Below are 24,610 nucleotides of genomic sequence, written 5' to 3'. Positions count from 1 at the left end.
CATTCCTTCATAATGTGATCCATATAGATAATGAATAACAGAGGGGATAATGTACATCCTTGTCTCACACCAGATTTAACATTAAACCATCTTCCTGTACTTCCTTCAATTCTAACTGCTGACTCACAACTCAAATAAAGACTAAGTATTGCTTGATATAATGCCCCATTGACACCATACAACTGCAGCGTATTGAATAGCTTCTCTCTTGGCACCTTGTCATATGCCTTTTCCAAATCGACAAAACTTAAATACAGATCTTTGTTATATTCCCATGCTTTCTCGACTATTTGTCGTAAAGTGAAGATCTGATCCTGACAGCCTCTATTTGGCCTGAATCCAGCTTGTTCTTCACCAAGCTTTTCTTCCACAATTCTTCTCAACCGTTTCTCAAGTATACTTGCATAGATCTTGCCAGGAACACTCAGTAGGGAAATACCTCTGTAATTCTCGCATTCAGTTTTATTTCCCTTTTTATATATGGGTATTATGAGAGCTCTACTCCAATCATCGGGAATTCATCCCTCTGTCCAGGCTTTCTGAACTATGCTGTGCAGCCACTGTAAGACTCTTATATCACCATACTTCAGCATTTCTGGTCGAATATCATCTACTCCTGCTGCCTTTCCACATTTCAAGCCTTTGATGGCTTTTTCTACTTCAAGTATGGATATGTATTCCTGACTGCATGCCTGGTCAGTGTTTTTTATCACTGTGCTGTCATCACTGCTTGTTTCATTTAGCAGTTTTTCAAAGTAATTACTCCATACTTCAAGGATATCTTTTTCTCCTGTTTTCATTTCACCTTTATCATCTCTAATTCCTTTTACAGCACTCTTTCCTCCATTCCTAAGCTTCTTCAACAACCTCCAGAATATTTTGCCACCTTCTTGATATTTATTTTCTATATTCTTGCCAAAGTCCTCCCATGACTTTTGTTTAGCTAGTTTTACACACTGTTTAGCTTTCTTACATTTGTCTCTGTATTCTGTAAGAGTAAAAGCTGACTTATTTGCCAGGAACTTTTGATATGCTTTCTTCTTTTCCTTCACTGCCTCTTTAACTTCCTGTGTCCACCAGGGAGTTCTGATTTTTTTATCTTTGCACACAACCTCACCACATGCCTCTCTGGCAGAATCAATCAATGTTTCCTTCAGAGTTTGCCACTGAATCTCCAAGGTTTGATTCCTGTTCTCAAACTCTTTCATTTTCTTTTCAATAATATTTCTGTATTTTAGTCTACAGTTTACATCTGAGAGCTGCTCAACTTTTATTCGCTTTAAAACTTTCTTACATGTTATTCTTTTCAATATGAAATTCAATTTTATCCTGCTCAAGACTAAATAGTGATCACTTCCAATTTCAAATCCTCTGCACACTCTGGTGTCCTGCACCAGGGAGAAAACATCACTATCAACAATAACATAGTCAATGAGACTTTTCTTATTCCTAGCCTCTTCTCTCCATGTGAATTTGTGCACATTTTTATGTTGGAACATGGTGTTAGTAATAACCAGTCCATGTCCTGAGCAGAAATCCAACAGATATTTGCCATTATTATTAGCTTTGCTCTTTTCTCCAAATTTTCCCAAAATATTTTTGTATGTCTCACAATCATTTCCTACTCTACTATTTAGATCCCCAACAAGGACCAACTTTTCCTTTTTCATTGTGTCAGTTGCTTTTTCTAAAGCCTCAAAAAATTCCTCCACTTCTACCTTAGTAGAACCTTCTGTGGGACCATAGGCACAAATAAGTCTCATTGTTCAGTTCCCCATTCTCATATTTGCCCACATTACTCTACTGGAGACTGACTGCCATTCAAGAAGATTAGCCTCGTATTTTGTGTTGAATACTATGGCTACTCCTTCTTTTCCTTGATTGTTATTGCCTGAATATAACATTTTGTATTTATTGCTCAGAAAGATCTCACCAGTTTTGGTCTTTTTTGTTTCAGTCACCCCTATTATGTCGATCTGGTACTTATTTAATTCCTCAGCTAGCTCCATTTCTTTGCCATTCAGGCTTCTTACGTTGATAGTACCGATCTTTAACTCTGGTGATGTTGAGTTGGGGTTTGTTTTCAGATTTGTTCCAGTAGCTGACTTTTCGCTGTTCGCCCTGGTTCCCTGGCGAAAACAACGGGGGACTTGTTTAACCGGGCGACGCCCCAGCCGGCATGAAATTTTGTCATGTTGTACCATCATTTTTTATTTTGGTTTAACCAATAAGAATACAATTTGGTCGGCTAAATCCCAAATTGCCAGCCCATCCTCGTTCGTTCAGTATCAAAGTAGATACCCAACAGGGTGCACCACGAGAAGGTGAGGATTGGACATTAGGTCAGAAGCCCTGGTCGGTTCTCCGCATTCCTTTAAAGGCTATGTGGAGGTCTCCTCTCAGTTATACAGCTTTGACCCTTAAGCACCCCTGGTGGAATAGATATTCCACCAGAAATGTTCTAACCGGAACAGGTATAAGAACTTTATGATCATCAGGAGATATTTAATAGTAAATATCTATGAAAATCAAGCAAATGGGAGACTTTCTGTGAGTGTTCCAGGGTAAAATTTATGCAGCATACCTTATTCTCTCCTAAGGCATGTGGAAGAACAAGCCAGATTCAAGTTTTCACTTTAAAATGAGAAATTATGGGAATATTACAGATTCTTGTTATTTAAATTCTGGAGAAGGTGCCAATAGAAAAGTTGTTCAAAATGCTAAAATTAAATTGAGGCATATAGTCAGCAATACAGAGTCATATTTATCAAAGTCAAATTTAGATACAGAAGGATGGTTTAATGTAAAGCCAGGGTGCATACTATCTCCACTCTTATTCATCATCTTTATGGATCACGCAACGAAGGAAAGTGGCATTATATTTTATGTGCATAATATATAAGACTTTCATCTAGTGAAAGCTCTTACACACACACATCCTTGTCAATCCACAGTGAGACTTCTCTCTTACTTCATGTGGAGAACAAATAAGTCATTCAGGTGCAGTTGTTAGTAAAGTTAGTAAAGAAAGAAACAATATGGATAGAGACAATAGAATAAGAGAGAAATTTGCTAAACACTAGGTAAACAAGATGGTGTTCAAACGAAATTTTACTTATGGATTTAAAATTTGGGTTGGAAATAAAACAGTTTAACAAAGACTAGATCACAATGAGTGCACATGAAGATATTATGAGGACTTTGACATCAGCATTCAACAGTTGAGAGTAGGAGACCATAGCTCTAAAGCGAATGGGAGAAGAAAGGTTTGACAGTAGGAAGAAGACCAAGTACTTGAAGAAGCAGGAGTTTCTATATTGCAGCTATCTACTTTTCCTGACATCTTTAATTCTTCTTCTATTGCATCAGTCTTATGACTAGTAGCTCAGCAGCATTTCCTTCCATTCTCTTCTGATTGCTTTTCTCTTTATTTCATAGTATGTTTTTAGTACAGTGCTTTCTTTTATTTTATTTGATCAATGTATCTTTTCCTTGGTCTTTCTTTTTCTGTTTTTCCTTTGATTTTGCCTTCTATTATTCTTCTTGTCAGACTTTTATGTCATAAGAGATGTCTAATCCATCTGTCTCTTCTTGTTATTAATGTCCTTATCAGTGTTCTGAGTTCATTTACTTCCTTAAGTAGTTCTGGAATGCTCTTGTTGACTGCCTGCAGTCTATACCACAAATAAGATAAAATATAAGGGGTGCTTAAGGGTCAAAGCTGTAAAGGAGACCTCCACATAGCCTTTAAAGGAAAGCAGAGAACCGACCAGGACTACTTCTTATTATCTTCTTAATGTCCAATCCTCACCTTCTCGTGGTGTACCCTGTTGGGTATCTACCTGGATACTGAACGAAAGAGGATGGGGTGGCAATTTGGGATTTAGCCGACCAAATTGTATTCTTATTGGCTTAAACCAATATACAAAATGATGGTACAACATGACAAAATTGCATGCTGGCTGGGGCATTGCCCGGTTAAACAAGGTCCCTGTTGTTTTTGCCAGGGAACCAGGGCAAACAGCGAAAAGTCAGCTACTGGAACAAATCTGAAAGCACACCCCAACTCAACATCACCAGAGTTAAAGATCGGTACCATCAACATAAGAAGCCTGAATGGCAAAGGAATGGAGCTAGCTCAGGAATTGGATAAGTACCAGATTTACATAATAGGGGTGACTTAAACAAAAAAGACAAAAAATGGTGAGATCTTTCTGAGCAATAAATACAAAATGTTATATTCAGGCAATGACAGTCAAGGAAAAGAAGGAGTAGCCATAGTATTCAACACTAAATACGAGGCTAATCTTCTTGATTGGCAGGTATTTGCCCACATCACTCAAGTAGAGTGATGTGGTCAAATATCAGAATGGGCAACTGCACAATGAGACTTATTTGTGCCTATGGTCCCACAGAAGGCTCTACTAAGATAGATGTGGAGGAATTTTTTGAGGCTCTAGAGAAAGCTACTGACACAGTGAAAAAGGAAAAGTTGGTCCTTCTTGGGGATCTAAATAAAATAAATCAAAAATGTTTTGGGAAAATTTGGAGAAAAGAACAAAGCTAATAATAATGGCAAATACCTGGTGGATTTCTGCTGAGGGCATGGACTGGTTATTAATAACACCATGTTCCAACATAAAAATGTGCACAAATTCACATGGAGAAAAGAGGCAAGGAATAAGAAAAGTCTCATTGAGTTGATAGTGATGTTTTCTCTCTGGTGCAATACACCAGAATGTACAGAGGATTTGAAATTGGAAGTGATCACTATTTAGTCTTGAGCAGAATAAAATTAAATTTCATATTGAAAAGAAGAGCACGTAAGAAAGTTTTAAAGCAAATAAAAGTTGAGCAGCTCTCAGATGTGAACTGTAGACTAAAATACACAAAGATTATTGAAGAAAAAATGAAAGAGTTTGAGAACAGGAACCAACCTTGGAGATTCGGTGGCAAGCCTTGAAGAAAACCCCGATTGATTCAGCCAGAGAGGCATGTGGTGAGGTTGTCTGCAAGGATAGAAAATCAGAACTCCATGGTGGACACAGGAAGTTAAAGAGGCAGTGAAGGAAAAGAAGAAAGCATATCAAAAGTTACTGGCAAATAAGTCAGCTTGTGCACTTAAAGAATACAGAGACAAATGTAAGAAAGCGAAACAGTGTGTAAAACTACCTAAACAAAATTCATGGGAGGACTTTGGCAAGAACATAGAAAATAAATATCAATAAGGTGGTAAGATATTCTGGAGGTTGTTGAAGAAGCTTAGAAATGGAGGAAAGAGTGCTGTAAAAGGAGTTAGGGATGATAAAGGTAATGTGAAAATGGGAGAAAAAGATATCCTTGACGTAGGAAGTAATTACTTTGAAAAATTGCTAAATGAAACAAGCAGTGATAGCACAGTGGTAAAAAAACACTCAACAGGCTTACAGTCAGGAATACATATCCATACTTGAAGTAGAAAAAAACCATCAAAGGCTTGAAATGTGGAAAGGCAGCAGGAGTAGATGATATTCGACCAGAAATGCTGAAGTATTTTGGTATAAAAGTCTTACAGTGGCTGCATTGCATAGTTCAGAAGGCCTGGACAGAGGGACAAATTCCTGATGATTGGAGTAGAGCTCTAATAGTACCCATATATAAAAAGGGAAATAAAACTGAATGTGAGAATTACAGAGATATTTCCCTACTGAGTGTTACGGACAAGATTTATACCAGTATACTTGAGAAACGGTTGAGAAGAATTGTGGAAGAAAAACTTGGTGAAGAACAAGCTGGATTCAGGCTAAATAGAGGCTGTCAGGATCAGATCTTCACTTTACAACAAATAGTTGAGAAAGCATGGGAATATAACAAAGGTCTGTATTTAAGTTTTTTTTGATTTGGAAGACTCATATACAAGGTGCCAAGAGATAAGCTATTCAATACACTATAGTTATATGGTGTCAATGGGACAATATACCAAGCAATATTTAGTCTTTATTTGAGTTATAAGTCGAATAAAGTTATAATTGAAGGAAGTACAGGAAGGTGGTTTAATGTTAAATCTGGTGTGAGACAAGGATGTATATTATCCCCTCTGTTATTCATTATCTATATGGATCACATTATGAAGGAAAGTGGTATTAAACATGATATCAGAAATGGAGATGTTGATGCTTTGTGGACGATGCTATACTTCTAAATAAATCCGCTACAAGTCTGCAAGATTCCCTAACTAAATCGAATAACTGTTGTAATAGATATGGTATGAAATCACCAATAAGAAGACAAAGACAATGAAAATAGGCAGAATTGTTTGAAAATGTCAACTGTGTTGTGAATGGAGAACCTGTGGAACAAGTAAAACATTTCAGCTACTTAGGCACAATTTTTAGTGAAGATGGTAAATTAAATATGGAAATAGACAACAAAATCAACAAATCTGGTATGGTAGGAAGTCAATTGAATAAATTCATATGGAGTAAGAGAGAAGTTAGTCGGAACACTAAATTAACTGTATACAAGACAGTGTTCAAACCAGTTTTAACTTATGGATCTGTGAGCTTGGTCAGAAGTAAAACACTTGACCAAAGACTACAGACCGCAGATATGAGAGTCCTGAGAAAGATTAGGGGCGTGAACAGATGGCATCAATGGCAATATCATATTAAAAACGAGGATATTAGGAATTTTATTCTATTCAAGTGACCATACCACCGTAGCTAATCTCAGGTGGTATGGTCACTTGAATAGAATGGGCGAGGAAAGATTAGCAAAACAAGTGTTCTCTGCCAGGTTGGCAGGAAAATGACCCAGAGGAAGACTATCATTCATTTGCTGGTCAACAAACCTCTGAATCTTGGTTCCCTATTTTACATACAGAATATAAATTTTAAGGAAAGTTTTAAATCAGGGAATGACGACACACAAAACTTGTGAGCAATCATTTAATGGCTTAAAAATGGAGAAAATGATTCAGTAGTGTAATTGTTATGCTCAGATTTCATCTCTTTAATACCTCCAATTTTTTCCTTGAGTGGTAGTAATGGAAATGCTACTCCAGAGATTACTTGTTATGATCTCTAGAGGGATTTCTAGATTATCTAATGTGTTATAGGTTTGTAACATTTTGTGGATGGGATTCATATAGAAAGTCCACAATTTTAGACAATGTTAGTTTTAATTTGATGAGAAGCAACACATACCACTAATTTATGATATTTTCTGCTGAGATAGTAGATCCTCTTTTATCTTTAACAAGTTCAATTCAAACTGAAGTTATGCACAGAAATTTTTTTAATGTTCATTTACAGTTGGAACTTGGAGAAACAAATTTGTGCTCCAATATAATGCAGTTGTGCATTGTCATTTAATTGAATCCCAGAAATTATTCCAATCAAATATAAATGTATTTTTTCATAAACAATGGCATGCATTTTTTTTTTTTTTAATTTTGAGATATGAGTCATGCATGATTTATCACTTATTTTGATGCTGGAAAGAAATTTACGTATTATTGATCTTAGTAATGTAATCCATTTAATTGTTCTAAATTAATATAAAGATTCTGATGTTTTTAATTCCATACTAACAATATTTTTCTTATGCAGGTGGTTATCGTAGAGATGATTCATCTATTGATAGCCTGGACCGTGATTTTATGGATGAGGGTGAACAAAGTCCCAAACTTCCATGCAAAAACAAGATGTCTTTGACTAACTTAAGTAGAGATTCAGGTTTAACACTAAGTGATACACAGCTTTACACTCCTGAAGAGGATATTGAGAGTGAAACTTCCAGTAGTGGAGACATACGAAGGCCAAATGGATCTGCAATAACAAAAAGTGTTCCTCATTTAGATTCTGCAGGACTAGAGCCATTCAGTGTGTATGCAAGAAGTGCTGGCATAAGCATTGATGGGTCATGTCATGATGTTGTGCGTAAGAAGAAGCATGGAATGGAACATTGTAAACCTCCCTTAAGTGTTTGTCATTCTCAGTCATTTCCTACACATAGTGATACCTATGAAGATGATCATGTTCCCCTTCACCATTCTAAGTCATATGGATATAGCATGAGGCAAGACTTGTTACATAGGTCAGGATCATTGTTACCCAAAAATAATACCAGAAGAGAGGCTCGGGAGAGAACTAGCTCTGAAAGATCAGTTATGTCAGAGGTGGAACCTCTAGAAGAAATGTCAAGTGTAATTCTTCGACGAAGTACTTCAGAAGAGAGCCTTCATCTAATAGGTGCACTATCCGACCGACAACATGGTCTTTCTCCATCATGTGAAGCACCAGCTTTTCAACAAGTAGAAAAGGATTCTTTAAATAAAAAATCATCCCCATCTCCTGATCGTAATGCTGTATGGTTTGCATCACAGACAAGAGGTAGTACTGACTGGAAGCGAAGTCAGTCTGCATCAAAAATTGATGAACTTGAGCAAACTTGCGAGTCTAGTGATCTGTCATTAGTGTCAAGTGATGAGAGTACACCACATGTATCGCGCAGTAACTCTCGGGTGCAAGACATTTCTTATTCTCACAGTGATTTGTATAACATGTATCATACATCGCCACGTGTTAGTAGTGTGTGCAGCTCATCTTCTGACTCAAGTACACATTCACAGCTATCAACTTCGCCCCATGATGTACAGAGGTTGAGAGGATCAAACAGATCTCAAACTTCTCAGGGATCAAATAACAGTAAATGCTCTGGCCAGAATGTATATTCGCCATCATCTATAACAAACAAACGCTTAGAACCACCAAGTTATCAGGAAGCCCTTAATAGGAGGACAATTATTCGGCAGTTACAGACATCTCCTTCAAAGAGTGCATCCAGTCAAACACAAACTAAGTTTGTTGCAAAAGCTTGTGAACTGTATGAAAAATCTGTGCAGAGGTATCAGCAGGCAGATGTATTGAAAGAGACCCACTATGCTGTACCAGCAAAAGTTTCAAATGATAAAGAAGCAGTTAGAAATTCACCAAAAGCAAGGAATAATGCACAGTCCATGCACAACGAAGGACATTCTTCTAGATTGCGACAGCTTCCTCCTGTTCATGTAACTGATGCTCAGATTGCTCAAACTCGAGGGTATGGACAGAAAGTAGCTGTAAAATCTCAAATTCAAAAAGAAGAGCTTCCAGAAGACCTTCGTAAAGAAATCAGCTGGAGTGTAGCTCAGTTAAGAACTATTTTTAGCTCTCCTCAGCAAGGCAAGCAGAACCTCACTTTATATCATGTAGAATCAAAATGTAGCAATCTGTGTTCAGGAAAGGATGAAATGGATCAAGCTGATCCTTGCTCAGTGTGTCGAACTAATTCATTAGAGAGTAAAAACAGTGGAGAAGAGTCTTTTGTCTAAGTCATGGACCACATTGTGCCACCACTAATTATGCTTATACAGTGTTGTATAGCATAAACCTCACAACGTTTGATTTTGTATATAATATTGTACACTACCTGTTATAGGGTTCACGTATAGCTCTGGTTTTGTAATATAAAAATTTTTTTTTTTGTATGTGTTATACACTTTTGTAAATATTTCAACTTTGTTACTATTATCATTGACATTTTCCCACGTTATTAAAATCTCTTGTTTCATCAATGTAAGTTATAACATGTTCATTATTTTTAAAAATTGCAGGCTCTTTCACTTAGTATCATTTTATAAATAAAAAAAAGAAGAGTTGTATCAACTAAATATTTCAAAGCATACAACTTAAATTGTTGAGAGTTGACTTTAATTTTTATTGTAAAAATTTTACCAAGCATAAAGAAAATTCACTATAGCAAATGATTTCTTAGGCTAACTTCCCCTAGTAAGCAATCTTGGAATTAAAAAAAAAAAAACTAATTTACGATTATTAAAAGATGCACAATGCTGTTAATGAAGACTGATTTCATTAACAGCAATTAGAATGAAATTGCATAAGTTCATTTTTAAGAAATAGTAATATTTGTGTATTGAAGTAATTATTTTGTGTGTGTGAGAGAGAGAGAATTAGTCACAAAAAAAAACTTGAGGTCACATCTCTCTATGATAGCATAGAGGCTATGTGTGCAGTTTTTAACATATAAAAATATTTTGGACAAAGAAGAGATCTGGCCTTTATTACGACTTCTTGCAGTCCATGCTTTGTAGTAATTACAGAACTTTTGTATTGTATCAGTGAGTGCATTTCAGCAAATTACTGTAAAAGGTGCTAATAATGGATACCATTTGACTGATGTTCATTTTTGTATATTATATTTTTTTTACTAACTGTATAGTTCTCAAAAAGGTACGACGACAATAAAAAAAATAACATTTTATGTAGTCTTTCTGGTTTAGTAAAATGTATTTCATTTCAACATAACATGAATATTGTAAACCCACTTAATTTCAGTATTATGTTTGTACTAAGCTATTAATACACATTTTATCTCCTTTATACTTCTGTGGTCGATCACCCATAATCAGTAATGCTTTCTTTCAAACTGTGTGTCAAATATTAGGCACACAGTGTGTAAGTTTCATAACCAACACTTTTTTAAATAAATACTTAGCAAAAAAAAAAAGCCTTTATGGAAGATTGCTTAAATTCTATAATAGTTTGCATTATCAAAGGTGAAACTTCTCTTTGTAAAACAGAAGTGACCAGTGAAGGAATGTCTGGAAAAAGTATGGGTGAAGTTGTCTCAGTTGAGTTTTGTGTCTCTTAGCTTCTGGAGACTGGGTGAGCAGTTCAATCTACACTGGTATCCTATCAGAGATGGCTGGCCCATATTGATCACTAATTATAAGTGGCACTGATGAAGAGATGGGCAAGCAAGTGCTGCCATCTCTTGGTACCTAACCCTAACAGGATATGTTACTGTCTGAAATAATGTGGGTTCTACGGTCGATTTTCTTTATTTTATAGGACAAAAAAAAAAAAAAAAAAAAAAAACGAGTTTCTGGGAAGAAAAAAAAACCACTTTCCCGTGCCAGAGCTCGACTAACTCAGGAAGCGGTCGATGAAGGTCTTCAAAAAGTTGCTCAAGTTGGCAACCAGACTTGAACTTGTCTTTGTGCTGCCTAGTACAGAGGATGCAAGCACCACTTCCACTGAGCTACACAGGCATAGGCTGTGATGCAGACATAATTTTCATTACCTGATTATCATTAAATGGCATTATTGTTAGATTTCTTATTTTGGTTTGCTAAGGCACTCACTTGCATCTCAGTTTTTCTCCTGTTTTACTAGTTCCCAGCGATCAAGTTCCTTTCTCATCTAATATGCATCATATTAAAAATATTCATTTTTAACATGATGAATGAATAAACATGAATATTAAAAATATTCATTTTTAATATGATGCTATTTCTTCAATCTAATTTTTCTGAGAACTCTAGTCTTGGTACTGATTTATTTCTAATCCAGTTTTTGGTTTGTAAGATAATGTAAGGCATGCTGGTAGGAAGCTCCTGAAAGATTTGCGACTTTTATTAACTTACTGAGTTTTCTTAGATATATTGGTGTAGTTCAGTGTAATTATTGTATTACAGCATTTAATAACATAATTGTAGAAATATTAGTTTTTACTATTAAGAATGGCATCAAAAACTCGTCACAACAGGGCAGCGTCTAAAGCTCAAATTAAAATGTTACAACTTTTTTTTGTCCCGATGAGCAAAAGCATTGCTGCAAGTGATGATAATTTATCCGAGGATTAGCTGCCATTGGAAATATCTCGACATTTCCGATGACAGAAAAAGTGGAAAAACGTTTAACGAAACTTAGAATTAAAAAAATGAGCGTTCACTTTGCTAAGATATATATCAGCCAGGTGTAGGTAACATAGTGCTACATTCTATGAAGAGTTAGAGTTTCGTGAAAATGAGGTTGAAGAGCTGTTGCATAACTTGGAGAAGAATTTATCTATAGGGACAGATGGAATATCAGACCATGTGCTAAAGAAATGTTCAGACTAATTGGCTAGGCTTTTCACATGTTTGTATAACATGAGTCCTATCTCAGGAATGATACCACAGGAATGTATGATAGTTCCATTGTACAAGGGTGGTGAAAAAACTGATGTCTAACTACCGACCTATCAGTATAGCTCATGTGGTAGTGAAGATTTTAGAGAAGTTGGTAAGAACTCTTACCAACTTCTCTAATCTTCAACCAATGTATGCAACGTAGAGCTTAAAGCCTGGGTTTACACTGGAGGAAGAAACTCAGGTGTGTATAAGAAGGTACTAGAGCTGTTGAAAAGTTGAATAATATGAATATTGCAATAAGGACTGATGCTAAAAGAGTGTTCAGCTGAACTGAATATATTACTTTTAGTCTGAGCACAGGGAAAAATGCATGACAATCCCATTTCACAAGGATGGTAAGGTCATGTTTATTTAAATAAGTTGCTCACATTTTATAATTTTACCGTGATACTTTTAGCATAAACAGATGTATTTGTAGTTTCCTCAAAAATAACTTGGTGCTTATGATATTGTTTTTATCACACTGGCTATCAACTCTGGAAAAAGTTACCCAATGTCCTTCACATGTTTAGCGTGGTAAACCGAACATCATCCTAAATATACTTTGTCTTCTAAACTCTTCTAAAATATGGCTGGACGGTGGACACACACAATATGACAAAATCGTATATTCGTGGGAATTGTTTGACTGAGCTGTCAAATATTCTTCCACTTTCCATTAAGCCTATCATAAACACAGGAAGCGGCAGTTATACCATTCAAGATCCGTAAACCCACTGAACCTGCGTCTCTTTGATTTCTCTGAGCGATTAAAAAAGAAATGTTAATAGGCTCCTTATTGGTAAGCTCCCCACACTTTTCACGCGAATCCCAGCCACAAAAGTATAAAACCTACTGTGGGTGGTCAATTTGATTCTCCTGCTCAATAAACCAAAGCCTTCTCGGTTCCATTCTGCTTGCAGGATCTTGTTCCAGAGTAGGTTCCGCCCTGGAAACAAATTTTTAACTATCAGCTCATCCGCTGTCCTAATATGCTAAGCCTCCACAACAGGAGTTGTGAAATTTATGTATAAACTGACTTTGTTATAAAATTAGTCTCTCTCTGCACAAAAGCAGCACCAAAACAAACATAAAATTAGAGAAATGTTAAGTCGACATCACTGAATTACCAAAACAAAGACCCAAAACGGCGAAATGTTTCTGCGCAACATATGCAATATGTTATTGTCACGGAAAAGAAGAAGCTATAATATCCAACACGAAGCATGAACATAATCTCCTTGAATGTGAACAAATTTTTTGTGCATATAGTTTCACGGAAGTTTTTATCGAAAAAAAAGTGGAGGAATTTTCCGAATTATTTACAGAAAGAAAATTTACATAAAGGAAAGTTGATCCTTTTTGGAGATCTGAAAAGCAGAGTAGACAATAAATACTACAATAGAGAAAGGTGTTGGGAAATTTTGGAGAAAAGCTTATAATACTGATAAATGCTTGCATATTGTGAGCATCGGTTCCGAATGTTTTGGGATACATTCGTGTTCCAGTCGATGCCTGGAACTCGGCATTCAATGCGTCTGTAAACGAATGGCAGTTTTTACATACTATCATTCGAGCACCTATGGGCACGTTCGGTGAGTGTGGTAGATTGCCTACTGTGGGTAGCACTTATAGTCGACTCCCTGCGCTTCCATCTCACTATGGTATCACTGATTGTTAACCCGAGATGGCCCAATTTGCCAAATAGATAGGTCTGCAACATGGCATCCTATCACAACGCCTCTTTCAAACTCCGTTCAGTTCCCTTCTGGAAGCCATTTCACCCGGACACAATTGCTTTGACTTAGGAGTATCACATTCCTCCAATTTATACTGGCTACAAACACGACTTGTTGCATGGCACAATGCACCTTGCCCATGGGGTGTCCGTTGACTTCCAAGCAGCGTATAACAAATATCAGGAAGGTGGCATTTTCCCACCTTGTTCAATATGATGTTGAAAAGCTTAGAAATGAAGGGAAGAATACTGTAAAAGGAATCAGAGATGATAAAAAACTGTGAGATGTTTGGAGCAATTACTTTGACATATTGTTGAACGGAGATAGAAACTATTCGCGAGGAATGCATTCGGAATACATATTGATACTTGACGTAGAAAACGGCATCTAAAGCGTGAAATGTGGAAATGCAGATAGAGTAGTTTATATTTGAGCGTATGTAGTCGAATTAAATGTTTTACAGTGGCTGCAGTGCATGATTCAGAAAGCTGAATTCCAGATAACTGGAGTAGAGCAATCATAGTACCCAGCTATAAATAGGGAACTAAAACGGAATGCCAGAATTCCAGAGGGATTGCCCTACTGAGTATTGCAGGTTAGATTTATGCAAGCGTACTTGAGAAGAGGCTAAGAAACACGAAGAACAAGCTGCACTCAGGCCAAATAAATTAAAAATCTGATCCAGACAATCTCTAAGCCAAATGGCGATTTGGAAAACCTAAAAATTATACAGAGTAAACGGGACGTTATTAGAACTAAAGGGAGAAAAGGACTCATTGAGGGAGGGCATACATCAACCACACCAGCTGCTATACCTTTTCTTAAACTCATTCACACTAGATGCACTCACCACTTCAAGAGGCAAACTCTTCCCCACTCACATCTCTATGAAAGAAAAATCTAGCTGTTACCCCTTTCTTAACTGCACATAAACTTAAAAATGCTTCCACGGATGTCCCCTTGTCCTCTAATATGAAATAAATATTAACTGATATCCTATAACACCCATTCAAAAGTTTATAGATATCTATCATATCATCACCCTCCCCCTTGATTCTGTCTACCATCCACATACTCGTAATCTGTTTTCCATCTAGATATCGTCTTTATAATTCTTCTTTGCAGCTTCTTTATCCCTATGGAACCCAGGACATCAAATCTGAGCACAGTAGTCCAGGTGTGGCCAAAGAGTCGAAATGACTTCTATATCCATACATATCAATGTTTGTTTCAACTTCTTGCTATATCATCCTTGCACTTCAACTTTCGATCTACTATTACCATTTAGACAGGATTTTTAGTGAAAATAGAATTTAAAACTGGAAATAGAAAACAGAATTATCAAAGCTGGCATGGCTGAGAGCTAGCTGAATACATTTATATGGAATAAGAAAGAAATTAGCCAAAGCACTAATACAAGTCATTGAGTGAACAAATTAGTTTTAAGTTATGGATCTGGAAGTTGGGTTTGGGTTAGAAATAAAGCACTTGATCAAAGACTTGTGATCACAAATGTGAGATCTCCCAGAAAAATTATTCCAGTGAACAGATGTTATCAATGACAGAACAATATTTAAAATATCAAGATATTACAAAGGAATTTGACGCTATTAACACTCAAGGATATGCGAACAGAACTAATAGTATAATCACTTAAATCAAAGAGAATTGGAGTGGAGAGGTTAGCGAAAAAGGTGTTGGATGATAGATGAAAGATTCGCAGGAAGCTGAAGATGTAAGTGATTGATGCAGTTAGTCTGCTGTTTGCAAGATCATATGTTTGTGTTCTAAGTCGGAAAACTGTCGATAGGAAGTTAGTACTGTATTAATAGTATCGTAGTATTTTGTACACCCCTTGATATAACTTAAATGTTTCTATCATATCCCATCCCACACCCTTTATCGCCAAATTTTGCAATCCACAAACCCTCAATCTATCCTAACAGGGAGCATTCCACGGACCACTCATCATCTTGGCCATTCGTCTCCAGACAGTTTTAACATATTCAGATTCCATTCCCCACACACAAATGAATAAACAGAACCTTTGAATCTTTCTCCATATTCGTCACGGCCATCTTCAACGTTGGCTGGCACGAAATTTAGGAGTGAAGGGAAGTGAGCTTTCACTGGTATGTTGCGGTGTTAAATGTTTTAGTGTACTTCTCATTTAAAAAAGTTTTAAGAGTTCATAAAAGATGTTGAACGGTTTATCTTCTCACTGGACAGTTTGTGATCCATTGCATCCTATATAAAAGAATGATTTCACATCGAACACTCTTAGAGGAAAGTCCTTTATGACGAGAGTCAATGAAAGAAATACTTGTTCTCCGTTTCTTGGATTCTACTTGAAAACATTCTCCTCCCCATCTCCAGGTTTATTTTATGGATAAATCTGCACTAACACCAGTTTCTCACACTTTTACAAACATCCAGTGAAGTAATTAGGCAATGTTTCGCCAGGGAAGAGTGTTTATTACTGTTTCTCCCCTAGTAATTATTTTCAAAAGAGCACACGTTTTACTGGAGAATGACATTTACGGAATATATTCAGTAGCGAGTCATCACAAACAATGTAATCAAAGTGTTTCATTGTTCCCAAAATGGTATTTGCGTTAGTTTTGCCGCCCTCTCAACGAGAGCAGAAATGAGAGGGGAGTTGAAATACTATTGTTCCACCCTCAGCTACGCCACAGAAACATCAATGCCTGAGCAGGAATTGAACCCAACAGCCGTCAGTGATGAAATGAAGGCTTTGTTCGTAGTTGTCAAAGTAGTTTGACATAAGGGGGATTATATCTGAAGAAGAAGAAATCATTATTGGACACAAATGAAAATATAAACTGATCTTGTGTGGAAGAAAATATTCCTTCTTCAATGTGGTCCACAGACTTACTAGAACAAGCAAGCAGGGCTTTTTCCCTGCCGGTACTCAATCAAATCGACTGCCACATACTGAGTGATCAAGTCTCAGTGATATAAACTATATATATATATAATATTCCTGGGAGGAGAGGAAGGGAAATCAGCTGTCAAAAGCATATTCGCAGGACAAAAACACAGAAATTTATACATATGTTTCATTATTCTAGTAATCTTTAAGTAGAAGAAACTCACTGGTGTCAAAGGACTACATGAAACTTCTGGCAGATTGAATTCCCCCCCCCCCCCCAAAAAAAAGTTGTTGGAATAAAGGGTCCAGGAAATACGCTTAGATTTTGTCATTATTGTTTAATATTTCCTTTGTTGAGTGTGATATCTTTGCTTATCTTCCAAGTAATTTCATTTATGCTCTTTTGTGATGTTTCAGATTTCTCAACTTCCGATATTGGAAGTTTACACAAGCAGCATTCATCCAACAGACATTTGATTATTGTTGACTCAAAAATCTTTATCATTTCATAACACCTCCACGTAACCGAGGATTCATCGCTCTCTTACGTAATTATTCAATCACTACAGAGAATTTTTGCCTGTTTTCTGGACGAAAAGCTTTGCTATTTCAGTATGAGATCGGCTAACCCACCTTCAATTAAACACGCCCGTATAAAGGTTCCATTCGTCATGACGAGAATCGAATTCAGGTCTTTTCCAATAGCACATCGGATGTTCCGTCGTTTCTTCAACGGAATACTTATGAAAGACCATTTTTGTCAAGGAATATCGAAACTCAATTTCGATATCCGCTCGGATTCCCTATTTATTGTATTCTTGATATCAGTTTATTTCAAGCTTAAGATCGGTTTATATAATTTTGTATATTTTTTGTACCAGTATAAATTAGTCGCAGCTCCCTTCTATACAGACACTTCTTTTGAAAGTCGGTGGGTCACAGACACCTCTTGCAACGGCCATCTAAAAGGGAGGATGAACACCGAATAAGTTTTAATATCCTTCCCAGTGATCAGCACTTGAGCAGTAATCCATAAGACTGCCCATTAGACATCTAGTTTACAGAATTATACGCCATCCTGATTGTCGGAGCAAGCTACAGTGACCCGATCCTCCATCCAAGTAAACACTGTAATTTCTCCCTCATTTACTTGTCTCGTTTTTAATCAGTTCTGCACTCTCGAACCGCATGACGATGTTAACATATGCAGTGAAAACGAGTTACAACACACGAGCGTATCAAGTAAGCCGCGTTTTAGTAAACTATTACAGTTATATTTTTATTCACTATGGAAATTATATCTGGCCGTATATGCGACGCATTTCATTCCCCGACCGACTTCGAACAATATCTTCCTTCATTAGCGTGTTCACCTTTTGGATCTGCTGTTAGAAGATTGTTTAATCCGAGTGAACCACACTGAAATCTATCTCTATATTTCGATTACACGTTATAACTTGTTTTAGCGCGTCACTAACTAAGAAGTCAAAGCCCCTAGTGTTCATTATTGAGAAAAACCTGTAATTTTACTGTCAAAATAAGATTATTTCAAGAAATATATTACACTCATAATTTTCAAATTGCATGTTTTTTTTCTGCAGGGCATGCCACCCATGGTTTTCATCCGATAACTATTTCACTGTTTTGTGAACGTAAACTTAAAACGTTTACGTTCACATGTGTTTAATTTACGTATTTCTTAATAGTTTTCAAAGTAATCAAAGTTAACCTCTACTACATCTATCATCTCTCAGAAACAAAATTCAGACTATCGAAGTAATGGAAACTCGGTTAAATCAAATATAACTCATTTAAGAGATCAAGGTATTCGATAGTTCAGCCAAAATTAACTGCATCAACTAAATAACATGGATGCGGTTAAGAGGCTATGAGTACGATATTATGCTGAATCTTATTCACGAAAAAGAAACAACACAGAGATTATTATTATTATGACATCTCCAAGGACTCATTGCAGGAGTGCATTTACAACACCCACTGTCTACACTGCTTGATCTTTCACTTACTGCCCACTAGTAGATTTTTGTCTGTTAGCGTGTGCTCTCTGGCCGATTTGCATGGTATTTTCCAGGCCTGTTGGTTGAAAGGCAGGTACGCTAACCATTCGGCCAACCACCGGGTCAGCGATACTTTATATATCCGGGATACTTTAAAGATTTTACGAATTAAAGATGCCAGATTGGTAATAGGGTTGACGGATGCTTTTAAGTAAAGCTATCTGGGATGTAACGCGAGGTTTTCCTTAACTAAAATGGGATATCACATTTTGCGTATGAATGTTCGAGAAGTCCTACCCTTTCAGATCCGGATATTTTTTCTTTACAGCACTACTGCCTGTATGGATGATCGCAATATGCAACTGTACGCGAAACGGTGCATCTAAGCCGAAAATATACTGATACCGAGGATGGACCAGTTATTGAAATTAAATCAAAGAACTGAGAGTGCCACCATGAATATAAGGGTGAAGCAGTCAAGCATTGTTGGAATCCACTCTCACCCCAGAATGAAAGAGAGAAGGTCGGGTAAAGTTCGGTTTTCCTGGCTTCAGCAGTGTTAGAATGCATAAAGTCAGAATCAGACCGGACATTTGGGAGAATGAACTCTACAATGCACCTTTCGAGTGAAAAGACCCGATATAGATTCGTGTTACAATGCGAGAATCTTTACATGGGATTTTTCAACTGAAGGTGAGTTAGCTGATCCCATACGGAGGTACCACCGGTTTTCCTTCAGCAAAATAGACAAACAGTCAGAGACCACTCAATCAACTGGCAATATTACGATTGTGAAAGAACTGTGTGGTGTAGAGTGGTCTCCCCCATTGTGAGTTCTAGACTCCGGTAGACTCCCTCGCAATAATAATAATAAAGTAATAATGTCTCTTATATGTATATATATAATGCTGTTATGATGGTCTTAATTACTTTTTTTTTGTACCAGTGTCAAAAGCAAATATGATTTTGCTATGTTGGGATTCCTTTTTTTTTTTTTTTTTTTCTTTTTTGAAAATTGATGCCTGGCATAACTGTCTATCAGTTAAGGAATAAATTTCATCAAAACAACCATGAATCCAAACACTGTAATTTTAGGGTACGTGTACAGGCTTGGATCATGCAACCCTTCCTTTCTCAAATGTGTGCTACTTTTGGGTACGAATGCCTGGTTCAGGAACTGCTGTTTTACTAATATTCGCTTTATCGAAATATTTCTACGAGTATTTGATTGCATCCGATTTTAATACTCCGTAATTTCTTTTATCAAGCACATTTCCTATCGAAAATTCTTAAATTTAATACATTTTAAGAAATGAAGTATATATACGAAGATTATTGTCAACCAGTTAAGGAAACTAAGATAAATAACGATGTAATGTTTCGGTAGCAACAACAGGTTCTGACTGCATTGTAATCAGTGCATGTTTCTCCGAAATTGATCCCCACAATAAACGATTACATACAGTTAGTAGTCTGTAAATAATTAATTACGTTGTTGGTACTGCTGGATATAATTGTGTCTGCGTTTAAAGCCGCGTACTTTCAGCATGAGGATCGCTTTGAAGCACTTGAGTGTACACGCAAATTATACTCAAAAATTAAATAAATATAATATGGATCCACTATAGCGCTACGCTGTTTCTAACTTTGAGACTCTTGTACAAGTTTATTAGTTTGTATTGTCAGGAGGAGGAAGCAAAACAATTGCGGAGGCTGTTTTGTTGCATGCGATCACCGGACATTTTTTTTTTTTTTAGTTCCTGCGGTATACCCACTCGTACAATATATTTGTTTGTTACAACGCATCCCCCTAAATAAGTACATACGCGACATTATTAGAGATGTATTGAAAAAAAAAAAAAAACTTTGCAGTGGTAAGATTAATAATAATAAAAACTGTTATGACCTCCATTTTAAAAGTGAGTGACAGATTTCGGTAAAGCACCAAACCACGCATTTTGCAGAGAATTATGGTAATCCAATGTTAATATCATGATTCTTTGCTGTAATATTACTATTAATATTATACATCAGCAACTCACGTCCTTCATATGTAACATATGAAGTTTTTGCACCTGTTCGTCAGTAGCGATCTGGAAATTTGAAAGGTAAGGGGGGGGGGGGGAAGAGGAGGAAAGCGAAGTTGAAATGCATGTGCGGTATAATTACTTGTTTTAGAGAATGCCGGCCAATGTGATTAATAGTAGGAGGAATTTTCTTAGCACGATGTGAATGTGATTTCCGAGAAATGCGTATGGAAGAGAAGAGAAAGGGGGAATAAAAATCAACGAACAGGAGGGGGTTCTTTGATTCATATCAGTAAACGGGGAAAAAAAGTTCGCCAACAAGTATTTTTTAGAAATTTATTGTTAGATTGCAAGGACTTGCATTGCTAGATCTGTCTTGCCGATTTAGAAAGAATTACAAATCTTCATGAACAAAAACCGCTATCAGGAACAACATTAAACTATTAAAAATGTTCCCGAAATGCTTAACCAACTATTAATAGATTCCTTTTTCTCTATCCCTATGAAGGTTATGCATGGATACTACTGGCTTCTATACGGATTTCATTTTAATTAGGGATTTGCCGATTCATCTCATTTTTTGTGTGAATCGAAAACCATTTAGGCTTGCAAAATATTTCTGAATTGTACCAAAAGTAATAACTTCGTTCTGACTAGATGAAATTCAATTAAAGTTGGTATTTGGAATCTTGATTAAAGTTTATCGATCGGTTCCAATTTGGGATTCAATGGAACTATTTTTGGTGGAAAAAGAAAAGTTTATATCTACAGCACATATACTAAAAGGGATCCAGGATTCAAGTGTTATGATTCATTATACAAGATGATTACGAAAAGTACTTTTTTAAAAAAATTATATACGATCATTTCTTATTTGTTTAACTCTTATTTTCCCTAGAAGCGTTCTAGTTGATTTTTATCCCTACCCATTGGTGCATTCGTTTCATAGCAATCTGCAATCCAGAAATTTTTTTTTAGCTTGATTAAAAAAAAAAAGTAAACGATATTTTTGGTTTTAATTTTTCATCCAGGCATAAGCAAAAAAACCCTGCTTGTAAGTATGGTTTATAGATAAGACATAAATCTGCATTTTAAAGGAAGAAATTACTTTGAGGTGTTCAAAACAACGAGCATTCAGACAGAGTAATCTATGAAATACATTAAACGAAAAATCAGCTTCACACACACACACTCTCCCCCCTTCATTCAGGACGGCTAAGAAAATTGGTGTCCGTCTTATAAAGAGAAGATTATAGGGTCGAAGCAGCGAAAGTATCATGTACCCCCCCCCCAGCCTTTCCCATTGATGATAGACTAAACAGAGTGTGGCTGGAGAAACGGACTCTGGCATGGACACTCCTTGTTCTCATTAAACTTTTCAATGATGAACATCTGCTCAGGGTCCCGTTCTGCTCTCAAGAATAAAGTATTTCCTTTTGACTAATATTATTTTGCGTAATATTATATATTATGCAATGTCCTATTTAACTTCAGTCAATGATCCCTCAGAGTAGGAAATTCTTCAGAGGACTGCAGGTGCACAGAAATACTAGCACGGGCACAATTAATACCTCAAAAATGAATGATCTACTTTATTTAACAGCCACCTTAATGATTAGTTTAAATTCTTTCTTCTGCATGTATTATCTTATCTCTTATCAAGATCTTTCCCCCAAACTTTAGGATCCTTAGAAATTCAGATTTTCTAAATTGGTTGACTTTCAAGCGTTTAACCTGGCAGAAAAATCTAAGCCCACCCATGATACGAATGTACTATAGGTTTGTAAAGAAAGCTTCTCATGGGTGGGAGAAGTGACTCTTAATTTTTAACTTCTAGAAGATAAGTCAAAAATTGCCTACTTGATTTCTTCCACTGAAGTTTCAATCAAGATATGACACAAAATCGTACGTTTCGTTTATTTAGGATTTCTTTATACATATCCCCCGATATATTCATCCACTAAATAACGTATACTATACCGTGATTCTCTAAGATATCAAAAATTATCGTAACTGTTTGCAATAAAAATGTTTCAGAGATAAATTATCTGCAAAGGAAAGGCACAAAAAATAGAGACGCATTAACAAAGCGCCTAGTTGGTTCTATTTTTTGACAATAATTGAGTGATTACCGTTTTTGAATATATGAAGACATTTTCTTGATATATTTGAATGTCATTGGATTTATAATAATTAGGTGATGTTCCAAAACTATCTCCTTCACGTCAGGTCTTTCAAAAATTATGGAGAAGTCAAAGCCATCCAACATCTACACATTTTCAGAGCATCACATCACATCTGATGTGATGCTCTGAAAGATGTTCTGAAAGTTTGGTGATTAGGTCTTAAAGACCTAATCACCAAACTAACATCTTACAGCCTGCTTTTTACCTTTTGAACTGTAGCCAGGTTTTCCTCTAGTCGTTCACTACGTGTGATAGTGGATGACACAGCTCTGTCTTATTCTTCAGATAAGATTACATTTCTGTTCTTGGTACAAAATATCACAACCACACTATCCAAGAAACTTGATGTCCTTTTCCATCCAAGACACTACTTATTAACTGTAAAGCTGCTAATCGTATTGAAATCCACCCAACCATAGAATACTGTTTTCACATTCGGAGTGGTGCACCAAATTTTTTCGAGAAAGAGAGGTAAGCTTATGACATTGCAGGTAATTTACTGCACCGCAAGGCCTTGCCTTTAACCACTGCTGTTTAATTTGCACATAAATGATATAGGAAATAATTTGAAGAGAGACATCCAGTTGTTTGGGTCATCAGCAAAGTTAGGTATGGCAATAGTTAATCTAGTGAAATAGAGAGCTTGCAGAATGATTTAAACAGAATGATAGTATGGACAAAACATAATATATGCCAATATAATGAGGTAAATTGTAAATATATGCATTTTGGGATAAAATATTACAACCTGTGTACCAACATTGAGAGAATAATACTCCAGGAAATTGATGAAACCAAGGATTTGATGGTAGCAGATAGACAGCTGAAGTTTAGAGGGCATAGTGCTAGGGTAGCTCATAAGATTACTTAGTCATTGAAGAACGCACTAACAAGTAGAGATAAGGTAGTTACAATTTTGCTTTATAAAGCATCGATTCGACCATATTCCGATTAATATGCTCAGGTCTAGTCACATGCGTTTCTTGGGGATGAGGATCCCCAGGTGAGCGATCTCATCTCTAGAATGCTTCCTATGAGGATAGATTGAGGGTTTGTGGATTGTAAAAGTTAGTTAATAGGCGAAAAAAGGGGGGGGATATGATAGAAACATTTAAGTTGCTTAAGGGTTTTTATAGGATTGATGCAGGAGAAATGTTTCAACACTTGGCTAGAGGGAGCTGAACAAGAGGTCATCCCTGGAAGCTGGGTAAGAGTGTAGTTAGCAAGGGCGTGAGAACTAGATTTTTAGCTTGCAGAGTGTTGAATGAATGAATGGAGTCAGTTGTTAGCGTTTTGTCTGTTAATGGGTTCAAAGAGAGGTACGCCAGATACTGTGTGATTGTTTGGATCTCTCACGATGAGTCTTAAGATTCAGTAGAGGTTCCCATGCAATAATAATTATCCCTTAAACTCAACCCCAGTCACTTTCTTGAAGACGTTCTTCTTCTGCGTTTTCTATAGGAATTTCATAGTCACTGTTCCATTGAACTGATTACTACCCCCCCCCCCCCCGTTTTCCCTAAGTCTGTTTAAAACACACACAGGTATATCACGCGTCAAACCATTCACAGCTAAACTCTAAACCTACAGAATCAGCTTCTTTTCTTCCTCATTCGTTCTATCTACCGCTTTCCTTTTGATCAGCCTTTTTTCACATTGTTTATCTCAAGGTCTACGATATCCCATTTGTTCTAGAAGTTTTAACCACTTGCCCACACATAGCACTAATATCTTTGGAAATCTCTCATGTAC

General features: G+C 36.5%; 1 protein-coding gene across 1 annotated transcript in view; it reads left to right on the top strand.

Annotated features, from left to right (window-relative positions):
• Nucleotides 1-10,302, top strand: part of LOC150104387 (uncharacterized) — a 382,513-nt gene extending 372,211 nt beyond the window's left edge. Inside the window, exon 20 of the mRNA XM_090396468.1 lies at nt 7,590-10,302. Coding sequence (XP_090252594.1) covers nt 7,590-9,352 — 1,763 coding nt within the window. The 3' untranslated portion in view covers nt 9,353-10,302. The remainder of the gene's footprint in view (nt 1-7,589) is intronic.
• Nucleotides 10,303-24,610: the final 14,308 nt, after the last annotated feature.

The sequence above is a fragment of the Typopeltis vanoorti genome, chromosome 8 (assembly GCF_054136105.1).
Source record: "Typopeltis vanoorti isolate ZY-2024b chromosome 8, IOZ_Tvanoo_1.0, whole genome shotgun sequence".
NCBI lineage: Eukaryota > Metazoa > Arthropoda > Arachnida > Uropygi > Thelyphonidae > Typopeltis > Typopeltis vanoorti.
The sequence above is the reverse complement of the archived record's forward strand: the minus strand, read 5'-3'. Positions and strand labels throughout refer to the sequence as shown.